This window comes from Saccoglossus kowalevskii, chromosome 22, assembly GCF_978046115.1.
Source record: "Saccoglossus kowalevskii chromosome 22, keSacKowa6.1, whole genome shotgun sequence".
NCBI classification, from domain to species: Eukaryota; Metazoa; Hemichordata; class Enteropneusta; family Harrimaniidae; genus Saccoglossus; species Saccoglossus kowalevskii.
The window spans coordinates 16,406,079-16,424,700 of NC_140662.1; the positions used below are offsets into that span (position 1 = coordinate 16,406,079).

Consider the following 18,622-nt stretch of genomic DNA (forward strand, 5'->3'; position numbering starts at 1 on the left):
TGTGATTGGTTGTTGACAAAATCCCTGTGGTTTTACCACATCATTTTTCGCTTTTCCCTGCGATGATCAAGAAGCAAAATCTTAGGGGGTCTACTTTTCACAAACTGTTCCTTTAAAAACACACTAAGCCATAGATAGAAACCTACAAACCTTTTGCAAACTAAAGAGTGTTAAAAGTTATTATTATACATCTGTCACCATAACGCCATAAGTTACAGCGTGCCATAATTTTGCGGTATTGCACTGGGTATTTTCATCCTACCATATTAGGAAATGTGAATTCTGATTACGCATGTAGCGTCTTCTAATAATAAAAACAAACATGGCAGCCCCCAGGGTTTGACCGGACTCCACACAAAGAAGTTCGCTAAATCTGTTCTAAACTTTTTTGATTTTTGCATTCCCAGGTTGTATCCTTGGAAGGGAAAGATGTATAATAATAAGGATATCATGAAGATACCTCAAAGTATGCACTCAGACAGTAAGACGTCGCATCAACCTCCACTGTGCGTCATTCGATACTCGTCATTCGCTGTACTGTCTTCGTGCATACTTTTCGATATCCTCGTAATAATTTCATATTACGCACATAAGATACATACAATAACTATAGAATTGTTTAAAACATGTTACTTTTTTTCACTCAAAAACATGTTTCTGTAGGCTAGAAACTTTTAAACCTATTTCCATTTGACATGAGTAATCACAGCTATAAGTATATAATCTCTGTATATCGAACTTCACTTTGAATTCAGTGAAGTGGAACAATAACTTCACAAATACAGTACAGGCCAAGTGTAACTTAACACTTACCTAATTCTTAGCTTGACCAAAGCTAACTTAGGTTGCATTTAAAACTATTAAATGTCTGAATTGTGATGACTAGTCAGCCTAAGTCTCATATTAGATAAATACTACAAGAAATAACAATTTTCTAAATACTTGGCAGGTTAAAACAATTCATTCATCTTTTTTTTTCTTAGACTTCTTCTTGTCTTTTAATTGTTTAGCCGTCAATGAAAGTCTCTGTGCGTGCATTGCTAATGTTATGGTTCTTTCTTCCGTGTCTTGAAGCTTCTCTCCTCGTTCAACGGTGCCCTGAAAAATAAATAAATAATAAATAAAAAATAAAAAAATTGATAATGTTGTAATTTATTAAAAGAATAACCTGTAGACTTGTTGAATTAGTCCCAGGCATTTCAAATTTCATTATGTAGAGTTTTGAGCGTGAATATGCTTCTTCAAAGTCAAATTTGTCAGTAAATGACCCCTGGCCAGTTGCTCTGACCTCTCTGTTAAGTCTGTGACACACTCCCCCAGAGTTAGATTCAACAATTGTTTGGCATTCATTACCGTCCACTGACCACAAGGCTTGATCAACAACAACTATGCTACTGGTTATCTATCACTTATAAAAAGTGTCTTTAACATTTATTAAAACTATTTTTTGATGGGCAATATTGACAGGAAAATGTAATTTTCAGTATTGTTGTTTGACAGAGATATTGATGGATTATGATATATGGTGAACTGAAAGTTTTTTTCTTATAGCTTTTATCTAAAGATTTGTTCCACCACGCAATGACTTGCTTTGATACGCTAGTACACTGGTTGATTTGGTACATACAATAACAAACACTGCACATGCATATTAGTGGTTTTAATTTTTTTATCTAACGAATAATGTTGTGTAATTTAAGATGCATATTCTACAGTATCGAACGACAATATTTGGAAAATATTTTTTTTTCATCCATATCAAGGGTTCTTCTAGAAAAAAACTGCAAGAGGGAGCACTGCAATTCAGCGGTGCCACCAAGGTAAGGGGGCGCATGACCATGCCATGAGGGCACTGCGTCCTGTTCCCTTGTTTAAAAAAATTCCTGCATATTGCAACTATAATATTATTCAATAAAAAGTTAAATTAGCAACTAATTTAATTAAAACTCTCAATATTCATATTTTAATTATTGGCAATATTTATACAATTATTACACAATAGTCAATGCTATGTACATGTCATACACATCATGTAATATAATGAATGTAAGCCACGTCTTTAACGTCAACTACTCTCATAACAGTTAATTACACACACACAATCAATAAATATAATTACACACAGGGAAAACAATTAAAATAATAATTAATAATAATAATAATAATTAAGTTCAAGTAAATTAGGTTATACTAGGATGTTGATTACACCTATTATAAGCCAGTTTTTCTGAAACATTTTTTCACATTAATTAATAATTTTGCAACATATTTTGTCTTTTTTAATTATTTTATTTTTATTTTGCTTACTTTTTTTAATATATTGGCTTTTACTAAAAAACATAATTAAATGATTGGAGCTTTAATTGTTTTATAGCTACATAAGGTGGCATAGTTACACTGTGAGTTCTATTTTTTTAAACAGTCAATATTTATATTTTTAAAATTGTCAATATTCATATTTTAAAATTGGCAATATTTTACAACATAAGGGTATGTACTATTTTCATCATCCTTTGATAGAACTACCGAATTTCTTATGACCACAGAAACAATATACATTCTATACTGATTATCTTATCAATATCAACATTTTTTTACAAAGCAAAAAAAAAAAAATTTGAAAGAAATGTACATGACACGAATAAAAAACAACATTGGAGTAGAGTCATGTTGTTTATTTTCTTGAGGTTTCTAATCTGTGTATTGCTGACCAGGGAGTTAACAAACCAGCATCAGAACATAGGCAATTAATTCAGCAAATAGACATAAAATGAAAAGGTTACGACTTGATGACTCAGCAAATAACAACACATGTCATATTGAGACAACACTTTCAAAAATTTTAGTCAAAAAAATAATTTAAAAACTCATAGAAAATACAAAAGCAGTAGCGAAGAAAAACTACTGGCAATGAACGCGAAATTAAAATAAAATTACTACCGTAAAATCTGTATTAGAAGCCGCATCCCTAATAGAAGTCGCACCCATTTTTTTTGAATAATTGAGAACCAAAAATTCATCATTTCTCATATGTGTAGATGCTCTATTAGAAGCCGCATCCCCTCTGTTGCATTGTACCATTTTAATAGAAGCCGCGGTTTCTAATACAGATTTTACAGTAAATTGAAAGTGTAGGACAAAGATAAAATTAATATGAACAACACCATCTAATGCAGACATTACCTGGCAAGGTAGAAGCATTATACATATGCCTGCTCAGTGATCAAAAAATTTCATCCGGCCATTTTGCCACATTTCCATTTTTCTTTGGAATTCATTCATTGGCCATAATTAGCACTCTTATTTCTATAAACAAACATTCAACTCAGAAAGGCAAAGTAATTTTAGCCAACAAACTTAAATCTAAAATTTATTATATATAAAACTTGTTGTACAACGATGTATTGTTTTCATTTGTGGGCTGTATTTTCCAAAGCTAATCTGAATGCTGTGCGGGTTGCTTATAACAACGCTTTTCGCGCTATTTTTTTATGTCAGTCGTAACTTGAGTATTTCTGAAACTCAAATTTTAAATGGTGTACCCACTTTTTTAAGTGTTCTGCGCAAGTCCAGAGCTGGCTTTTACACAAGATTGACTTCTAGTGAGAATTGTTTAATTGTGGCAGCCATGTCTACTGACATGTTGAGGGACAGCAACTACTGGAAAAGGGTCTTTTCTGATATTTATAAGGCGCCTTATTTCTAATGTCTGTTTTGCTGTTGTGTTTTTAGCAATTTTCAAGGCATTGTTATGAGCTGCATGGTTCTCGAAATAAAAACTATTATATTATTATTATTATATATGAATATATATTGATAAATTCAAAAATGAGCTCCAACTTTCAATTATACATAGCCCATCAATCAATGTTAGACAAACATTCTGACAGGAAAAGCACTCAAAATAGGGCTGTGCTGCTGCAATGTTTCCACACTCCAAGTAAGCAGAGGTGTCAGCCACACTATGGAATCAGTTTCTTGTTCGCAAACATTAGGGGTGACGTTAAACCTCCTCCTTACTTCCTATTAGTTAAAAAGGTGATGAGTCAATGAAGTTTGGATTAGAAGGGCCGCAGCTGGAATGGTCACTTAAGCTACATTCTCACACGTCTAAAAAACGCCGGTGTTGAAACTGTTTTTTTGTTGTGAAAATATTAGCCTATCAGCTGAATTGTCTGCTCGCGTTCTCACTTAGTAAAAACACTGGTGTTTTGCGCCCTCAATGAATCATATCACGGAAAGGTCAATAAACAAATGAAAGGTCAATTGACAAAATGGCATCCCCTCTGGTATATGCATTTGCTTTGTTTCTGTTTTTCAGTGTGTTTTTACGCTCGAGAAGAAGGCAATGACGATTGATTAATGGAGATTTCGAAGAGCAAGAAATTGCCAACGTATCAGGTCGAACCAGACTAAGAAATGATCGGTTCATGTTCACGCTATTCGCGTGTATGAATAACGCAACAATAGACCTGGCAACCTGAGCAATTTGGACTCGACAGCGCGGAAATAACTGGTGGGAAGAAATAGTGTTACGAACATGGGATAACTGAGATTGGCTAGAAAATTCAACTTGTAACTTCTGAAGCCATCTTGTGTAATGTCTAGCAGAAATAAGTCGGCGATAGAGGGCTTTTGGCCATCATATTGTGTTCACACGGCACATTCCATTGTGCAAGAGCGGGTGTGACAACAGCAAAACTGTCAAAAACGTCAGCGCCACAACGGCATATTCTGTTCACACACACATTTTAACAACTTTCTCAAATAAAAGGCGTTCTGACAACGACTTATTTCGTCTAATGAGAAAACCACTATATTGTCTTACAAACAATGGTCACATAAATATGTGAAAAAAATAGTTTGTTTAAAACAACGTTTGAAGAACCAAAATAAATATTAAAATTTCTTGTCACCTTGCACAACCTGTTGCGCATGTGCAACATTTGTGTTGATAAACATTGATTTGTTTATATGAGACCCATATATCGCACAAACATGGCACGATGACCACTCCCCATTAATTGATATTTCAGTCCCCTCTTCCCTTCTCTTTAATTCATTCGTTTCAAGGTAATTCACACGAGAACACAATCAAATTTGGCATACTAAGTGCCTCATCTCTTCTCTTGCCTAAATCTACCCCACTTTTTCAAATGATACATCCCTTAGCATCTTTAATTAAAAGCTGGCAATGTAATATTTACCTTGTACGCCTGAGAAGTAGCTTCAGCTGCAGACACTGTGTCTGGGTCACAATTTGCGGATCCACTGGTAACGTCTTCTTCATTTAAACTGGACTTTACTGAAATAGAACAATTGAGTAAATAGTGTTAATTCATTAGGTAGTGTGTTCTTCAGCCATTGTCACCTATGGATATTCTATTGATGGTTTTGAGCCATATATCATCTATGGGAATTCTATTGGTGGTCTTGAGCCACTGTCACCTATGGGAATTCTATTGGTGTTCTTAATCCACTGTTGTCTATTGGAATTCTATTGATAGTCTTGAGCCACTGTTACCTAAGGGAGTTCTATTGGTAGGCTTGAGCCACTGTCACATATGGGAATTCAATTGATAGTCTTGAGCCACTGTTACCTATGGTAATTCTATTGGTAGTCTTGAGCCACTGTTACCTATGGGAATTCTATTGGTAGGCTTGAGCCACTGTCACATATGGGAATTCTATAGGCAGTCATGAGCCACTGTTACCTATGGTAATTCTATTGGTAGTCTTGAGCCACTGTCACATATGGGAATTCTATAGCTAGTCGTAGTCTTGAGCCACTGTTACCTATGGGAATTCTATTGGTAGTCTTCAGCCACTGTTACCTATGGGAATTCTATTAGTAGACTTGAACCACTGTCACCTATGGGAATTCTATTGGTTGTCTTGAGCCACTGTAAGCTATGAGAATTCTATTAGTAGTCTTGAGCCACTGTCACCTATGGGAATTCTATTGGTAGTCTTGAGCCACTGTTGCCTATGGGAATTCTATTGGTTGTCTTGAGCCACTGTAAGCTATGAGAATTCTATTCGTAGTCTTGAGCCACTGTCACCTATGGGAATTCTATTGGTGGTTTTGAGCCACTGTCACCTACATGCATGGAAAACTAACCAGACTATTAAACTCACTACAAATTTACTTTATTATTTAAAATTTAAAAGTGAAAAACTACCCAGATTCATGGCGTTCCACAATTACATGATGCAACTCCCAGGGATTGAAAGCCTCCCCTTTAACATACTTGTATATTATATTATATTATATTATATTATATTATATTATATTATATTATATTATATTATATTATATTATATTATATTATATTATAGTATATTATAGTATAGTATAGTATAGTATAGTATATTATAGTATAGTATAGCAATATGTAAATTAGCTGATCAATATGTTAAGTTTGTAGCAAAAATCAGAATGTAGAATTTCAAGTGTGGTATTGCAGTTTGTTTTCATTAAAATTCATAGTAGGGCTAGAGGGAGGAGGGTCAATTCATAAATGAGGGGTAATTCCAATTCTCTAAGTAACCAGAAAATGATTGAAGTAGCTGGTTACCAGCGTTTAATTTAATAACAAGCCTGATTACTGGTATGTCAGTATTTAGTTTCAGTTTAGTTACTTGCACAACTTTTATAACATCCAACCCACCCCTACAGTAAAATGGTTCATCTTTCTCTTTCTTTAAATAAATAAATGGATGTTTGTTTCATTACCACTACATGTGTGAGTGAAATGGCAGTGACACAAGAGTAAAAGCATTGTAATTTATATATATTGCCCCCCCCCCCCGAAAATAGAAACACGACTTTGCACAGTGAATACAGAAGCACTGGATGTGATAAACAATGTCCATGTGATTTATAAACTTTATATTATGTGAAGCTAAATATACACAATTTTGTTTTCAACAATGCACACATGTAAATAAAAATTGGCCGCCTACTCCCAGAATTTTTTTTTTTGAATTAGACAGGTTAGAGTCCATCATAAATAACTTTGAATACAGTTAGAGTTGTCAACAGATAGTGAGACAGCCATCTTTCAATGAAATGTCTCATTTGAGAATAAAAAGAATGAGTGGCAAAAACAGACATAATTTATTCAGAGTACCTGTTGCTACATGTATTAACAGACATCAATTGTGGAGCTTGTGTTTGTTAAAAAACGAGAACGTATTTGAAAAAAAAAAATACTTTTATATCATAGAAAGGTGAATTTGGTGTGGAAAACGTAAATTATTACATTGCTCATTTGAAAGTATATGCATATTAACAAAATATAAATGCATTTAAGACAGTTATTGCGGGTAACTACGTCACCGTTTTTATGAATAGATCAACCGGTATGTGCATGTTGAATACTCCCACTTTTGCATTTGGTTTCAATGAATGAATGTAAACACCAACTTACCGTTCGCGTTCTTTTTGCCGCTAAACCGTCCCTTCATTTTCTTGAATGTCGATTTGGAGTGCATAGTCTTTGTTTCTGGGTGTTCCGCCGGGTCTTCCATGAGCGGCGTTTTTTCAGTCGATTTTTTTTGGAATATTTTCCTTAGTGTCGAGCCATACTTGCGCGCACTCTTTGGGCGTCCTGTCTCCAGCTCCGCCGCGGCAGGCTCGGAGGTTGGCGGAGCTTCTTCAGGTTCTTCTTCATTTTGTTGACAACAGCAGTCACAACAGTTGCCCATTGAGAACACGAAAACAAATACTAGATACTATGTTTGAACGGCGATCACTGTTCCTGGGTTTTCAAACTTTTAAACTAAACTTGAGAGAGTGGGAACCATTTCATCCAGGCCACGGTACTGGACAAAATAGGAAATACATGAGCTAACTATGAACCAATACCGACGATTTGATGTTAGGTGATTGAAAAATTACGAACCCGCTTCAGATAAAATGCTCGCAATGAACTGACAGTGTCATCAACTGTGCCGTGCAACTCGTATTCAACTTGACAGGGTCTAACATAACCCGGAAATAGGACCATACTGCCGTAGATGGCGCTATGCCCGACAAGTTTGACAAACTTTGAATTCTAGTCCGTGGCACACCAGGCACATCTAGGCTGGCTAAATTCTATCGAAATCATGTTCATTTTAATACATAACATCAGTACATAATAATTGAAGAACAAATAATTGTGCCCTTATTCTAAAATTGTAATTCGTCTAATGTTAATATTAATCACTGTCAAACGCTATTTGTTAAAACCAACACTAACAACAGCAAAGTGGCCCAGGTGTTAATTAAACAAATCGCCCCGTATCACAAATGTATTACCAGTTTAGAAGCGCGCCTCCACCAGTTGTCAGTCAAAGCTACCGATTGTATTATCCCCACTTGATTTTACAAATGACACTCACTATGACATCGTCATGCTGGTGGCGGCTAACCATATTTTTTTTTGTGCAACTTTTTCCCCTTCAATTTGAAAATCAATTACCTAATTGTTTCCATTTGGCATTGGATTAGATTATAGATATGAACGTTTTACGCAGAGCTACTAATTGAACTGTGTAATGGCGGAAACCGCCCGGCAATGTTGGGTTTTGGGGCACCGCGGAGGACGCAAAACACAGACCTTGTCAGGCTGCCTGACAGCGACCATTCTCCGTTCACTCAGAGATCTAGATTGGCGCAGATTAATTTGTTTTTGTAGTTTTAATAAAATAAAAAAAAAATCGCCAAATGGAGGTGTTAGCGCGAAATCACCGGGGTGATTTCGCAGTTACAGGGGATTTCGCGCACCTCCATTTCGCGAATTTTTTTATTTTATTTAAACTACAAAAACAAATTAATCGCCCCGACTGCGCCAGTCTATCAGAGATCCCGCGTGATGCGTGAAATCGAAATGACAAATGAAGGTCATAGTTTCACAGTGTCGTCAAAACAATGCGTGGGATTTGGCAAACGCGAAAGTATTTTTACAGTGGGGGAGTCGTCACCTGCGTACGCGTCAGATGGCCATAGCATGTCATTGTTTACAAACAAGCGTCTACCCACGAGCCTTTGCGTTTTTAGCGTGTGTTGTTATAGTCACTTGGGACTGAATTCCCGCACGTGCGCAGGTGACGACCCTCCCGCTTTAATGAAGTAAGTGTATATCAACGCCATATTTCCCACTGAAAGGTGAGAATTTTGACATTGAGCCATGAAAAAAAAAAGAAATTCGAGTTCAAATCAAATTATTCGATTTGCGTGGCTGACATTATTTATTTATTTATTTATTTATTTATTTATTTATTTATTTATTTATTTATTTATTTATTTATTTATTTATTTATTTATTTACCGAATCAGCGCACAACTCTGAACACTGTTCATCAAATGTGAAATACTTTGGTTCTCTCTCACCTGTCTCTGTCGCCATAACAACCATAAATTCAGTCTTCAAATACACCCAAACTATAAACATTTTTATTGGAATACTTTATCAGACTTGGGAATGAAGATATGTACTTCGCATTTTGTGTGCTATAAATTGTAGAAGTTTATGTTGAAGGGGATTTTAAAGTGATTTTGCCAATTGTCATTTTGAGGTTGTAAGAAGTTAACCAGAAAATACCAGCACTCGTAGCGGGTAAATAAACTGTTGTCATCTTTCGATGACGTGACCAAAATGTGCAATGTGTATTGTCATTGCGCATGCGTACGATTCGTTCAGCCACGAGACTTGTTTTTTGCTACTCCACACAATCACGAAAACGGGTGAGAATAAAACACTTATTGAGGGCCAATACAATTTAGGGACTCGCGTTATCAGTGATATATCGGCGGCCATTTGCGACTAAGTTCTATTCCGAATTGGGGGTATTGGCTAATTCATGGAGCTCCATGGGAATACTTCAGTAATAAATAAAATATCAGGCAACTAGCATACGCAAAACAAGGTTTAAGCGTGAGCTTAATTTGCGTTGACGAAAGCTGTTGAAAATAAATGTTAAAGCGGGAGGGTCGTGACCTGCGCACGCGCGGGAATTGAGTCCGAAGTGACGATAACAGCACACGCTAAAAAAGCAAAGGCTCATATGCAAGACGCTTGTTTGTAAACAATGACACGCTATGGCCATCTGACGCATGCGCAGGTGACGACTTCCCCGCTTTAATATTGTATCAATGACTAAGTTTCTTTTGATATTTGTTTTGATCACCATTAATTCCCCATATTAAAAGCAGATACCCTGCCTTCACTTTACAGCCCGCTTATTTTAGGTGTACTGCAGGGTCTTAACCCATATTTGTCATATACCTACAATAGAACGGGTCTTTAAGAACAAACAAAACCGCCTAACTCGGTGAGTTTCTTATTTACAAATCTAGCTAAATTTAGGAGGTCTTCCTTAACTCATGTTCTGTAGCTAATTTCTCATTACTCGTCCAAAATGCCAACATTTGATGGTATAAAAATTAGTCAGGGGGTGGTAACCCCACACACTTTAACATAATTACTCTGATTCTCTGGCTCTGATTCTAAACACGCACTGTATGACAATAGTAATATCGGATAGATAGATAGGCGGTTAGCACAGCTGATGTCAACTATGATTCATATTGCTTCAAACGCCTAAGAAGTGGGTACTAAAATAGAGCCATCAAAAAATACTACTGAAAGTGTGCACGTTGATGGTAAGTGTGTCCAGTTTCCCACTAAGTGATTACTTAGATGTAGGCGAGTAGCCGTGGTTTGATGGGTTTTTTTTTTCAGCGTACGGCGTTGCCAATATCAGTACCAAAATCAATATTGAGTTTACCGGAAAGTTTTTAAAAGTTTGAGACAGTTCAGTATTTTCTATATAATATAGTTTTCTTTTGACTGTGTGATAACCTCCACGTGTATGCTTAAATTTGTACAAACCGACCAAACTTTGTGTAACGTGATTATAATTGTAACACGACTTGTTACGGATAACGGCTGAATGTATGACATACAAATATCACAATCATGCATACATGATTTTCTGATTTTTTTTCTCGCACAGATCTGATCGAGCTTGTTCGTTTCATGTCGTCGCTCGGACACGAATCAAATAGTAATTCTATGTATGTCCATCTTTCTGAATCTCATGTATACAATAATAACGATGCAAATTGGGTGGAAATCTGTCTCTTTTAATGAAGTAATAATATGCAGGCAAATCTGCATGCTTTTCACAGCATAATTGTCTATGCCCGATGTAAAACATCTTCTGTTTTATTATGTTCAGACAGAAATTCCTCAGTTAAAGATTACAGTCTAAAGAATACATAACGACGTGATACGTGGGTATGCGTTCAATCCGTGACCATGGCGCGTGATAATATTGCGTGTGCGCAATGAGTCTGAATGAGTTTAGTGGATAGACCACGAGGCGTAATGATACTGTGTACGCTCGATGAATTAGATTGAAGTAATATCTGTTAACGATTTAGGTTAATGTCAAAATATTTTATATTGGAGGTTAAAAACGTCTGCAGGAAAAGTTACATTGCCATGAGCTACAACAATCGTATCAATTTAGTTTTTTTAATTAAGCAGCTTGCATAATTATGTAAAATTGTATTTTATCGTTGATTATTCCCGGTTAATATTTCTCTATCTACTGGTTGGTTAAATGCGTTCATCCAAGGAAATAATTGTTAACATTATTCCCGTCAAAAGGAACACATAGATATAGACGATAAAACTAAGAACACTCAAATGGGTAAAGGTTAGTTTGCGATATTTAATGTCGTATTATTCTCGATTATTATGCGATTGCCGCAATTGGTCACCGATTTCCGTCGATATGGTGGTTCTGAAACGTGTCTTTTATTGGAAAGTGGGCTTAATAGTGGCGTGACTGAGCACCAATACACATTCTTGTTAACGAAACGGGCATTTAATCCGTTGCATATGGTGGTTGTTAAATCAAATTTCCAAATTTCATTTTCGGGTTGAACAATTTGCGTTCAATATATAATAATTCACCGTTATTAGATTCGTGTTTTCAGTCACTTCTTATAAGTCTATTTTTGTGATGGAAATCAAATAAAATACGCTCAATGATAACAGTGAGTCTAAAGGGCACTTGACATTATGTATTTCAAAGGACGACGAAGACGACTTTTAAGAATACACTAGTTGGGAGTCGTTACCCGTGCACGCGACAGACTGCTATAGCATGTCGTTTACCCATGAGCCTTTTCGTTATTAGCGTGTGTTGTTATTATAACGCGAGTATACTTTTTGCCGTAATGTTAATTAGTATTTATATTTCACACACGGACTTTCAACAATATATATAAAATAATATCAGTAAATTCTTGAGCAACTGTACATTACACTTACAGAGATATTCTGTTTTTGTCGAGCGTTGAACCCTTGCGTTCCAACTGCTACCACAGACATGTAGTTTCGACATTCATTTACCTTACCACTACCGGAAGTTCCCTTTCAGAAGCAACCACATTAAGTTCGATAATATTCTTACATTATGCTTTATTGCAGTTCCTCTGTATACTCTTCTAAAACGAGCGAAACGTCCGTTGTTTAATGTTTGGCATTCAGTTTGTTTTTAGTTTCATGTGTGCACTCAGTGCTGTTTTAATTAATTTACCAACAATTCCCAGTCTTAGGAACACTGAGGGTGGTACCTGGCCTAACTTAAAATGTACAACATAAAGTGTTTCTCCAATGTGTTAAGAACTAAACCAAAGTTCAACATATTTTGACTCTACCATTCCTTCAGGATAAAATTATCTTAGCTTCATATCCATGGAAATTTTATCAATATAATTGATTTGAAATATCATTATTTATTAATAATGAAAAATAACAAAATTGTTTACATATAATAAGCTTAAACCCATCCAAAACGCCATATACCTGAAATAAATGCACAAACGGCACCCATACGCATGTCGACCAATTGATTATTTGGTTTTTTCAAGATGGATGCTGTGCGCTTTGTCGACAGTAAACAATTACAAATATTCATCTGGTGCATTATAGTACATTTAAATAAATAAAATTTGAGACTTTGCGATTTTTTTAAATATGTAGATGACCCTAGGTAGCATCTGGGGGCCATTTCAGTACACCGAAAAATAGAATTCATGTCTTCTGAAATATTTAATTTGTAACTTAGAAAATCTTAAATATGTTGATGTCTCTAGGTAGCATATGGTACTATTAATAAGTACATTGAAACAAAGAATTAATACCTTTCAATTTCAAATATTTATTTTCCTACTTGTTTTGTAGTATACATTACTATATTTTTCTATGTATTGCTCTGTAGACTTAACAATTACTCTGGGTTATAGTGCTACACTGGAAGATCGCAGCCAGAGTGACAACATTCCGATATGAAACTCTCAGCTGCTACTCCATGTACAGTCAGCTCTTGTTTAGATAAATGCTTATGTAGTTCACCAGACTGGAACCCGTCCCTTTCACACGACAGACACTGCTCATCTCCAGGCAGTTTTATTTTGTATCTTTGACATAGTTTCTTTTCATCAGAATAGTTACATGATTGTTTTACTACTAATATGGCATTTTGTTAGTTATTTGTGTACAGCTGGAGTAAGACAAAACAACAGAAAAAATAAAATTGTACCACTTCACTTCTTCAATTGGATTTAGTATTTATATTTTCTAGTTGAATGAGACATTTTGATCACAGTTTACTGATCATCAGATTTAATTTGTAAATTACTTTATTTGTTTCTTGGAGATTTATCTTCAACTAAACCATGATCATGATCAATATATACATCCTGCAATTTGTTTGTTTGGTGGGTCAAGCTCAGTCAGAAGTTCTTGTAGAAAAAACAAATACACCAGAAATCTGAAAAAAACAACAAAAACAAAACAAAATAAAATAAACATTGCTACTAAAGAATAAATTAATTTATTAGTGGTTTGGGGTATACAACAACAGTAATAGTGATTCATATCCAAGCACAACTGCACTAATAGGCATTCCACGGGCCAGCCATATTATTTCTTGTTTTTTCTTTATTTGTACCTAATTGGCACACAAACCTTCAAAGCATTTAAATTTTGACTGTCTAACAGACGACCTTTAATAAACAAAACATATGTGATGTTCGCAATAGTCACAGTCTAATACAATACACAAATTAGATATAAACATGTAACACTGTACGAACATTGCCGTACTTTAAAAATGGCTTCCAACTTAAAAAAGTTGAGTCAGCTGTTTGCGTGTGAAACTACCAAAGCCTCTCTACAGCAATGATGTTCCATTAATACAGGCGAGTTTTGTCTACGTGAACAATAAGCATTAATTTAAGTTTTCAATATTGTTATATGAAGAAATGACGAGAAATTCATGCCCTGACTAGAACCAAATAAATACACTAATCTGTATTTAGAAAAAACGACTCAATCAAATGAATATTTAATACTTTGCTTTCAATTGAAACTGCATAATTTTGAAATATTCATCTACTCGTACATAATTTCTATTTTATGTGTTTAATTCTATCATGATATTTGACGAATTCCGCCAGATTCATTATCTCACTAATATAGGTCGACTCATCTGCAATAAGGCTATAAAATTGGAGCTCTTGGAGCCTAGACTTATGGTTTTTACTTATAAACCGTCTATTCGTGCAGTTCTGAGAAACTAATTTGAAAAAATAAAAAAAGATCCAGCAAAATAAACGTTTGAATTAGTTGCACAAACAGCATTTACTTAGGTGTTAGGGATTTCCCTTTTAACGAGCCGCAATAAATTTCCGATGAGCTTCATCTTCTGGTCTCCAAGACTTTTGTAGGGAGATCATATGAGTATGACTTGAGCTTGTTAAGTTTCCTTGGCCCTGGAAGGACTTACGCATTTTCCCCATTTCATGATCACTTTTCAGTGATGCTTCTTTACAAACCTTACAGATCAGACACAAGCATAGCAATGGTAGACAAAGAGAATTACTGAAATGCTATAACAAGTAACAACTCCCTAGCCAGCATGTATTTCCGTTCATTCAGTACAAGCAAAAAATTAGTACATATAGAAAATCCATGGAGCACGATTATTTAATGTCTAATTTCAAAATCATATATTAATTATATATGTGCATCTGGCCGGCCACCGTTATCCGCATGTCAGAATGGCGATCAGTCGAGTCGCATCCACTCGGGCTCGAAATATTGGAAATATTGCGGGGAAATATGGTTAAGTTTCATTAAGTATGTAGCTTGGGCGGGGCGACTGTCATTACATCTGCTGCTGTCTGCCATTGGTTCAGATCTGTTTTTTATAAACATTATTAGTGTTAGAGAGGCTTGATGTTTACAGTCTCTGTGTAACACTACTACTACTGTAAATTGCTTTCAGATAAGATAAACTGCATACAATCCCCCAACTTTTTATACAAATTACTCAATTGCTAATTGATATGACACCTTTGTCTGAAACACTGAGAAATTAAATAAAGTTCCTTATTTACCTGTTGCCTAGAAATTTACATCCCTGACCCATCATAGGTCCTGATTTTAAATCTTACCACATGTTGAACGTCTTGTAATAGGATATATCTGTATTTTAAATGGGAAGGTAAGTACCAATAGTCAGCATTCGTTTACTGCAACTTCATGGAACCTTGGTTATTTTCCGTGGGTTGCTTATGGATTTCTAATGCAATAAAAACTAAGAATGAACAATGTGGCTAAATACATATTTCAAAATGACCATAATGCAATCGAGGGATTCTCTATAGTGTTTTTTTCGTTCTTGATATCAAAGAAAGTTTATTATTGTTTTCCGCAGACACAATGGCAGAACAACGTTTCTCCCCGAAAAAACAACTTTTAATTCTCGTAATAGTAACATTGACGTTTCTTGTTGTGTATCATAAGAAATGGATAATGACATTAAACTTAGGTAAGACAATAATTGAATTAAATTAATGTGTATGCACTGATTAAAGAAGGGATGTGAATATCTTTACAGAATTATATTTGATATGCTTTATCATAAAATAATGCAGTATTCGTTCGATAAAATAGTGCGCTTCAAATGACCTGTATATATAAGTCATTCAGTACAGCATTGCGGTTTTGTTGAAAGAATAGTACAGCGCACTTTATCTATGACAATTTTTCTAAGGAACTAATCGAAACAACATGCTCAGAATTAGACATGATTGTTTTTTCAAACATTCGAACGCCAAAGTTCTATATATATAATATATATATGTGTATATATTTTAGTATTAGTTTTATAAAAACAAAATTTATTGGTTGAAAGAAACTAAAATCAGAGAAACAGGTTCGACATTTTTGGGGAGTACCCTTTACTGTGGGAACTGGTACCCTAAATATGACGTGCAATTATCATGTGTCAAATATGATATACATTTTTCTTGTGATGGTGAATTTGTTAATGATCGTGTCTGTTCGATCGTTTTGTTAATTGAAAAAAGTGACAAACCGATGTTCATGGGCAGTGCTGACTAATGTAGGCCGACATTTGTAACCGTGCAGATAAATGATGCACGAATACAAAATGTATTTATTTTTTCGTAGACCAATTGAATGCTCCGGGTTATCAAAAGAGCACCAGAGAGCAGCAAAGGTCCATGGAAGCTCAAGAAACAAATCATACAACAGTGGAAATTGCTCGGAAGGTTGAAAATCCCACCCAAAATCCCGAGATGGTAATTAATTAGAGCATATTTGAAACTGTGTGTGTTTTGGCACTGTTCTTTTATAAACGTTACAACGCCATATTGTATATGATGTTTGATTGAAAGCTATCGTGATAGGGGGCTGGGTCTTACTGTCGAACCCATCTGCATGAAAGTATGAGAAAAGTGATATTTTTGAAAATTGCTATTTTTTCAATATATATATATAAATGTACATGTTTACATATTTAACACACTCTTGTTTTCCTGTTTTCACAGTATGTGCGGGAAAATGTCAAAACTATCACATATGATTGTCAAAAGGTTAGCCAACAACGAATGGAAACTGCCAGACAAGCCTGCTTGGCTAACAACATAACGCCATCGAAGAAACCAAGGCACATTGGCTCGCTTATTGTTTCAAACAAATACAAATTTATGTTTGAGTTGACTCCTAAAGTCTCATCTACATGTTGGAAGCATTTCTTGCATGATGTTGTTGATCCACAATGTATGGGAAATGTGTACGGAGATGGAATGTTGAACACTGTCAAATTAAATAAGACCATAGAGGAGTTAGAAGAATATAAAAAAACGATATTTTTCCGGGAACCCCTGGAACGACTTGTATCCTACTACTATTCCATTGTGCATTACACGTCGGTGTTTGCAGGTAGGAATAAAGAGTTCAATGACCTCATCATCAGAAGTGGAATCCGTAATCACAGTGTGATGCACAGCAAGCCTAAGGGAGATATTTACAATATTACATTCTCGGAGTTTGCACAGATGGTTCTTTTTTACAAAGCTAATTCCAGTATTTCAATGTCTGGTCACTACCAAAGAGTGGGGTATAAATTATGCCTTCACGATTATGACTTTATTGGCCACTTTGAGACCCTTGCTGAGGACGCTGAATGTTTTCTCAAACTAATCAATATCGCTGATCATTACAGTTTTCCAGAAATACATGTACAGAAGGGCAACGTCAGATTCAACGAATCATTGAAAAGTTTGCCCCGAAACATCCTCAGAGATTTAATCGAATTTTATCGATTGGATTATGAAATTCTTGGGTATAAAATTCCAAAATTTTAATGACTTTTAAATAATTAAATACAGGCTACATGTATGAATCATTGTCTATTACATATATGATTCTTACAACAATAAATGCAACACACAGTATTTTGTGAGTTTTCTCAGAAACCAAAATTCACAACGACTTTTAAGATGCTTTACCAAATCGAATTTTAATCAAAGGTTTGGCCATATAGGATGAATCACGAATACTAAAATATTATCACTCACATTTCAGTTATTTAGGCCAGCGAAAAGTTCACATGCTTTCCAAAGCACAATACACCATATATGATTTCCAACGTGCGTATCTTGACGTACAGTACGCGCTCATAACTTCTAATTAGAAAATCATTCTTTTTAAATTACTTGACATACTGAGCTGTTTGTCTGGTTGCTGTAATTGTGGGTCATCATGCAGTTGAAGTGATGATCCCTCATATAATAAAGACGAGTCTAGTCAAACTTCCATTTATAGTTTAATTAAGGTTAGAGCTCTTCTCTTTCTTAAAAGCATGAAATACATATTTACCCAGGTTTCTTAAGGTACCACTATTAATTGCTATCGACAGTTGTACGAATTTAGGGACTAATAATATATTTGTTAGGATATATTTGATTCTGTGTCAAAACCACCAAATCTTTGGCCATAGAGATATTTTGTTGCTTTCCTTGCCCAATGTTTAAACTTGATAAGCAAAAAGAAGTACTCATACGCACAAAGACCGGTTTCGTAGTTGCAGTAAGATATACTTTGCATGCTAACAGTTCTTTGTTATATCAGAGTTAGTACCTTCCATGATCGGATATAGACAAAAGCCGTGTTTGAATAATGTTTTAGTGTGTGTCGGTGTCAATGTTCGTATTTGCATACCAAAACATTGATGAAGTTGTTGG

At 35.1% G+C, this 18,622-nt stretch overlaps 2 protein-coding genes across 3 annotated transcripts; one reads left to right on the forward strand and one right to left on the reverse strand.

The window, feature by feature from the left end:
* Positions 1-615: 615 nt before the first annotated feature.
* LOC102806514 (uncharacterized) lies at positions 616-7,979 on the reverse strand. Its single transcript, XM_006825141.3, has 3 exons — positions 7,434-7,979; positions 5,208-5,305; positions 616-1,098 (listed from the first exon to the last, which is right to left on the reverse strand). Exons 1-3 carry the CDS (start codon positions 7,708-7,710, stop codon positions 961-963), a joined length of 513 nt encoding a protein of 170 aa, XP_006825204.1. The 5' UTR covers positions 7,711-7,979; the 3' UTR covers positions 616-960.
* A 1,091-nt stretch (positions 7,980-9,070) lies between these two features.
* On the forward strand, positions 9,071-18,208 carry LOC102806980 (carbohydrate sulfotransferase 8-like). 2 transcript variants are annotated; one of them, XM_085495529.1, is made up of 4 exons: positions 9,071-9,118; positions 15,787-15,900; positions 16,545-16,675; positions 16,925-18,208. In XM_085495529.1, exons 2-4 carry the CDS (start codon positions 15,792-15,794, stop codon positions 17,741-17,743), a joined length of 1,059 nt encoding a protein of 352 aa, XP_085351655.1. In that variant the 5' UTR covers positions 9,071-9,118; positions 15,787-15,791; the 3' UTR covers positions 17,744-18,208. The 2 variants fall into 2 exon arrangements, with proteins under 2 accessions (XP_085351655.1, XP_006825208.1); XM_006825145.2 differs by lacking the exon at positions 9,071-9,118 and adding an exon at positions 10,507-10,651.
* The last annotated feature ends 414 nt before the right edge of the window (positions 18,209-18,622 follow it).

What these genes read in the sequence shown, in the direction of transcription:
- LOC102806514 (XM_006825141.3), bottom strand. Translation starts at nt 7,710, where the DNA reads ATGGGCAACTGTTGTGACTGCTGTTGTCAACAAAATGAAGAAGAACCT. An exon ending in CGGCAAAAAGAACGCGAACG is followed by an intron (nt 5,306 to 7,433) that starts GTAAGTTGGTGT and finishes GTTCTATTTCAG; the next exon opens with TAAAGTCCAGTTTAAATGAA. An exon ending in CTACTTCTCAGGCGTACAAG is followed by an intron (nt 1,099 to 5,207) that starts GTAAATATTACA and finishes TTTATTTTTCAG; the next exon opens with GGCACCGTTGAACGAGGAGA.
- LOC102806980 (XM_085495529.1), top strand. Translation starts at nt 15,792, where the DNA reads ATGGCAGAACAACGTTTCTCCCCGAAAAAACAACTTTTAATTCTCGTA. An exon ending in GATAATGACATTAAACTTAG is followed by an intron (nt 15,901 to 16,544) that starts GTAAGACAATAA and finishes ATTTTTTCGTAG; the next exon opens with ACCAATTGAATGCTCCGGGT. An exon ending in CCACCCAAAATCCCGAGATG is followed by an intron (nt 16,676 to 16,924) that starts GTAATTAATTAG and finishes CTGTTTTCACAG; the next exon opens with TATGTGCGGGAAAATGTCAA.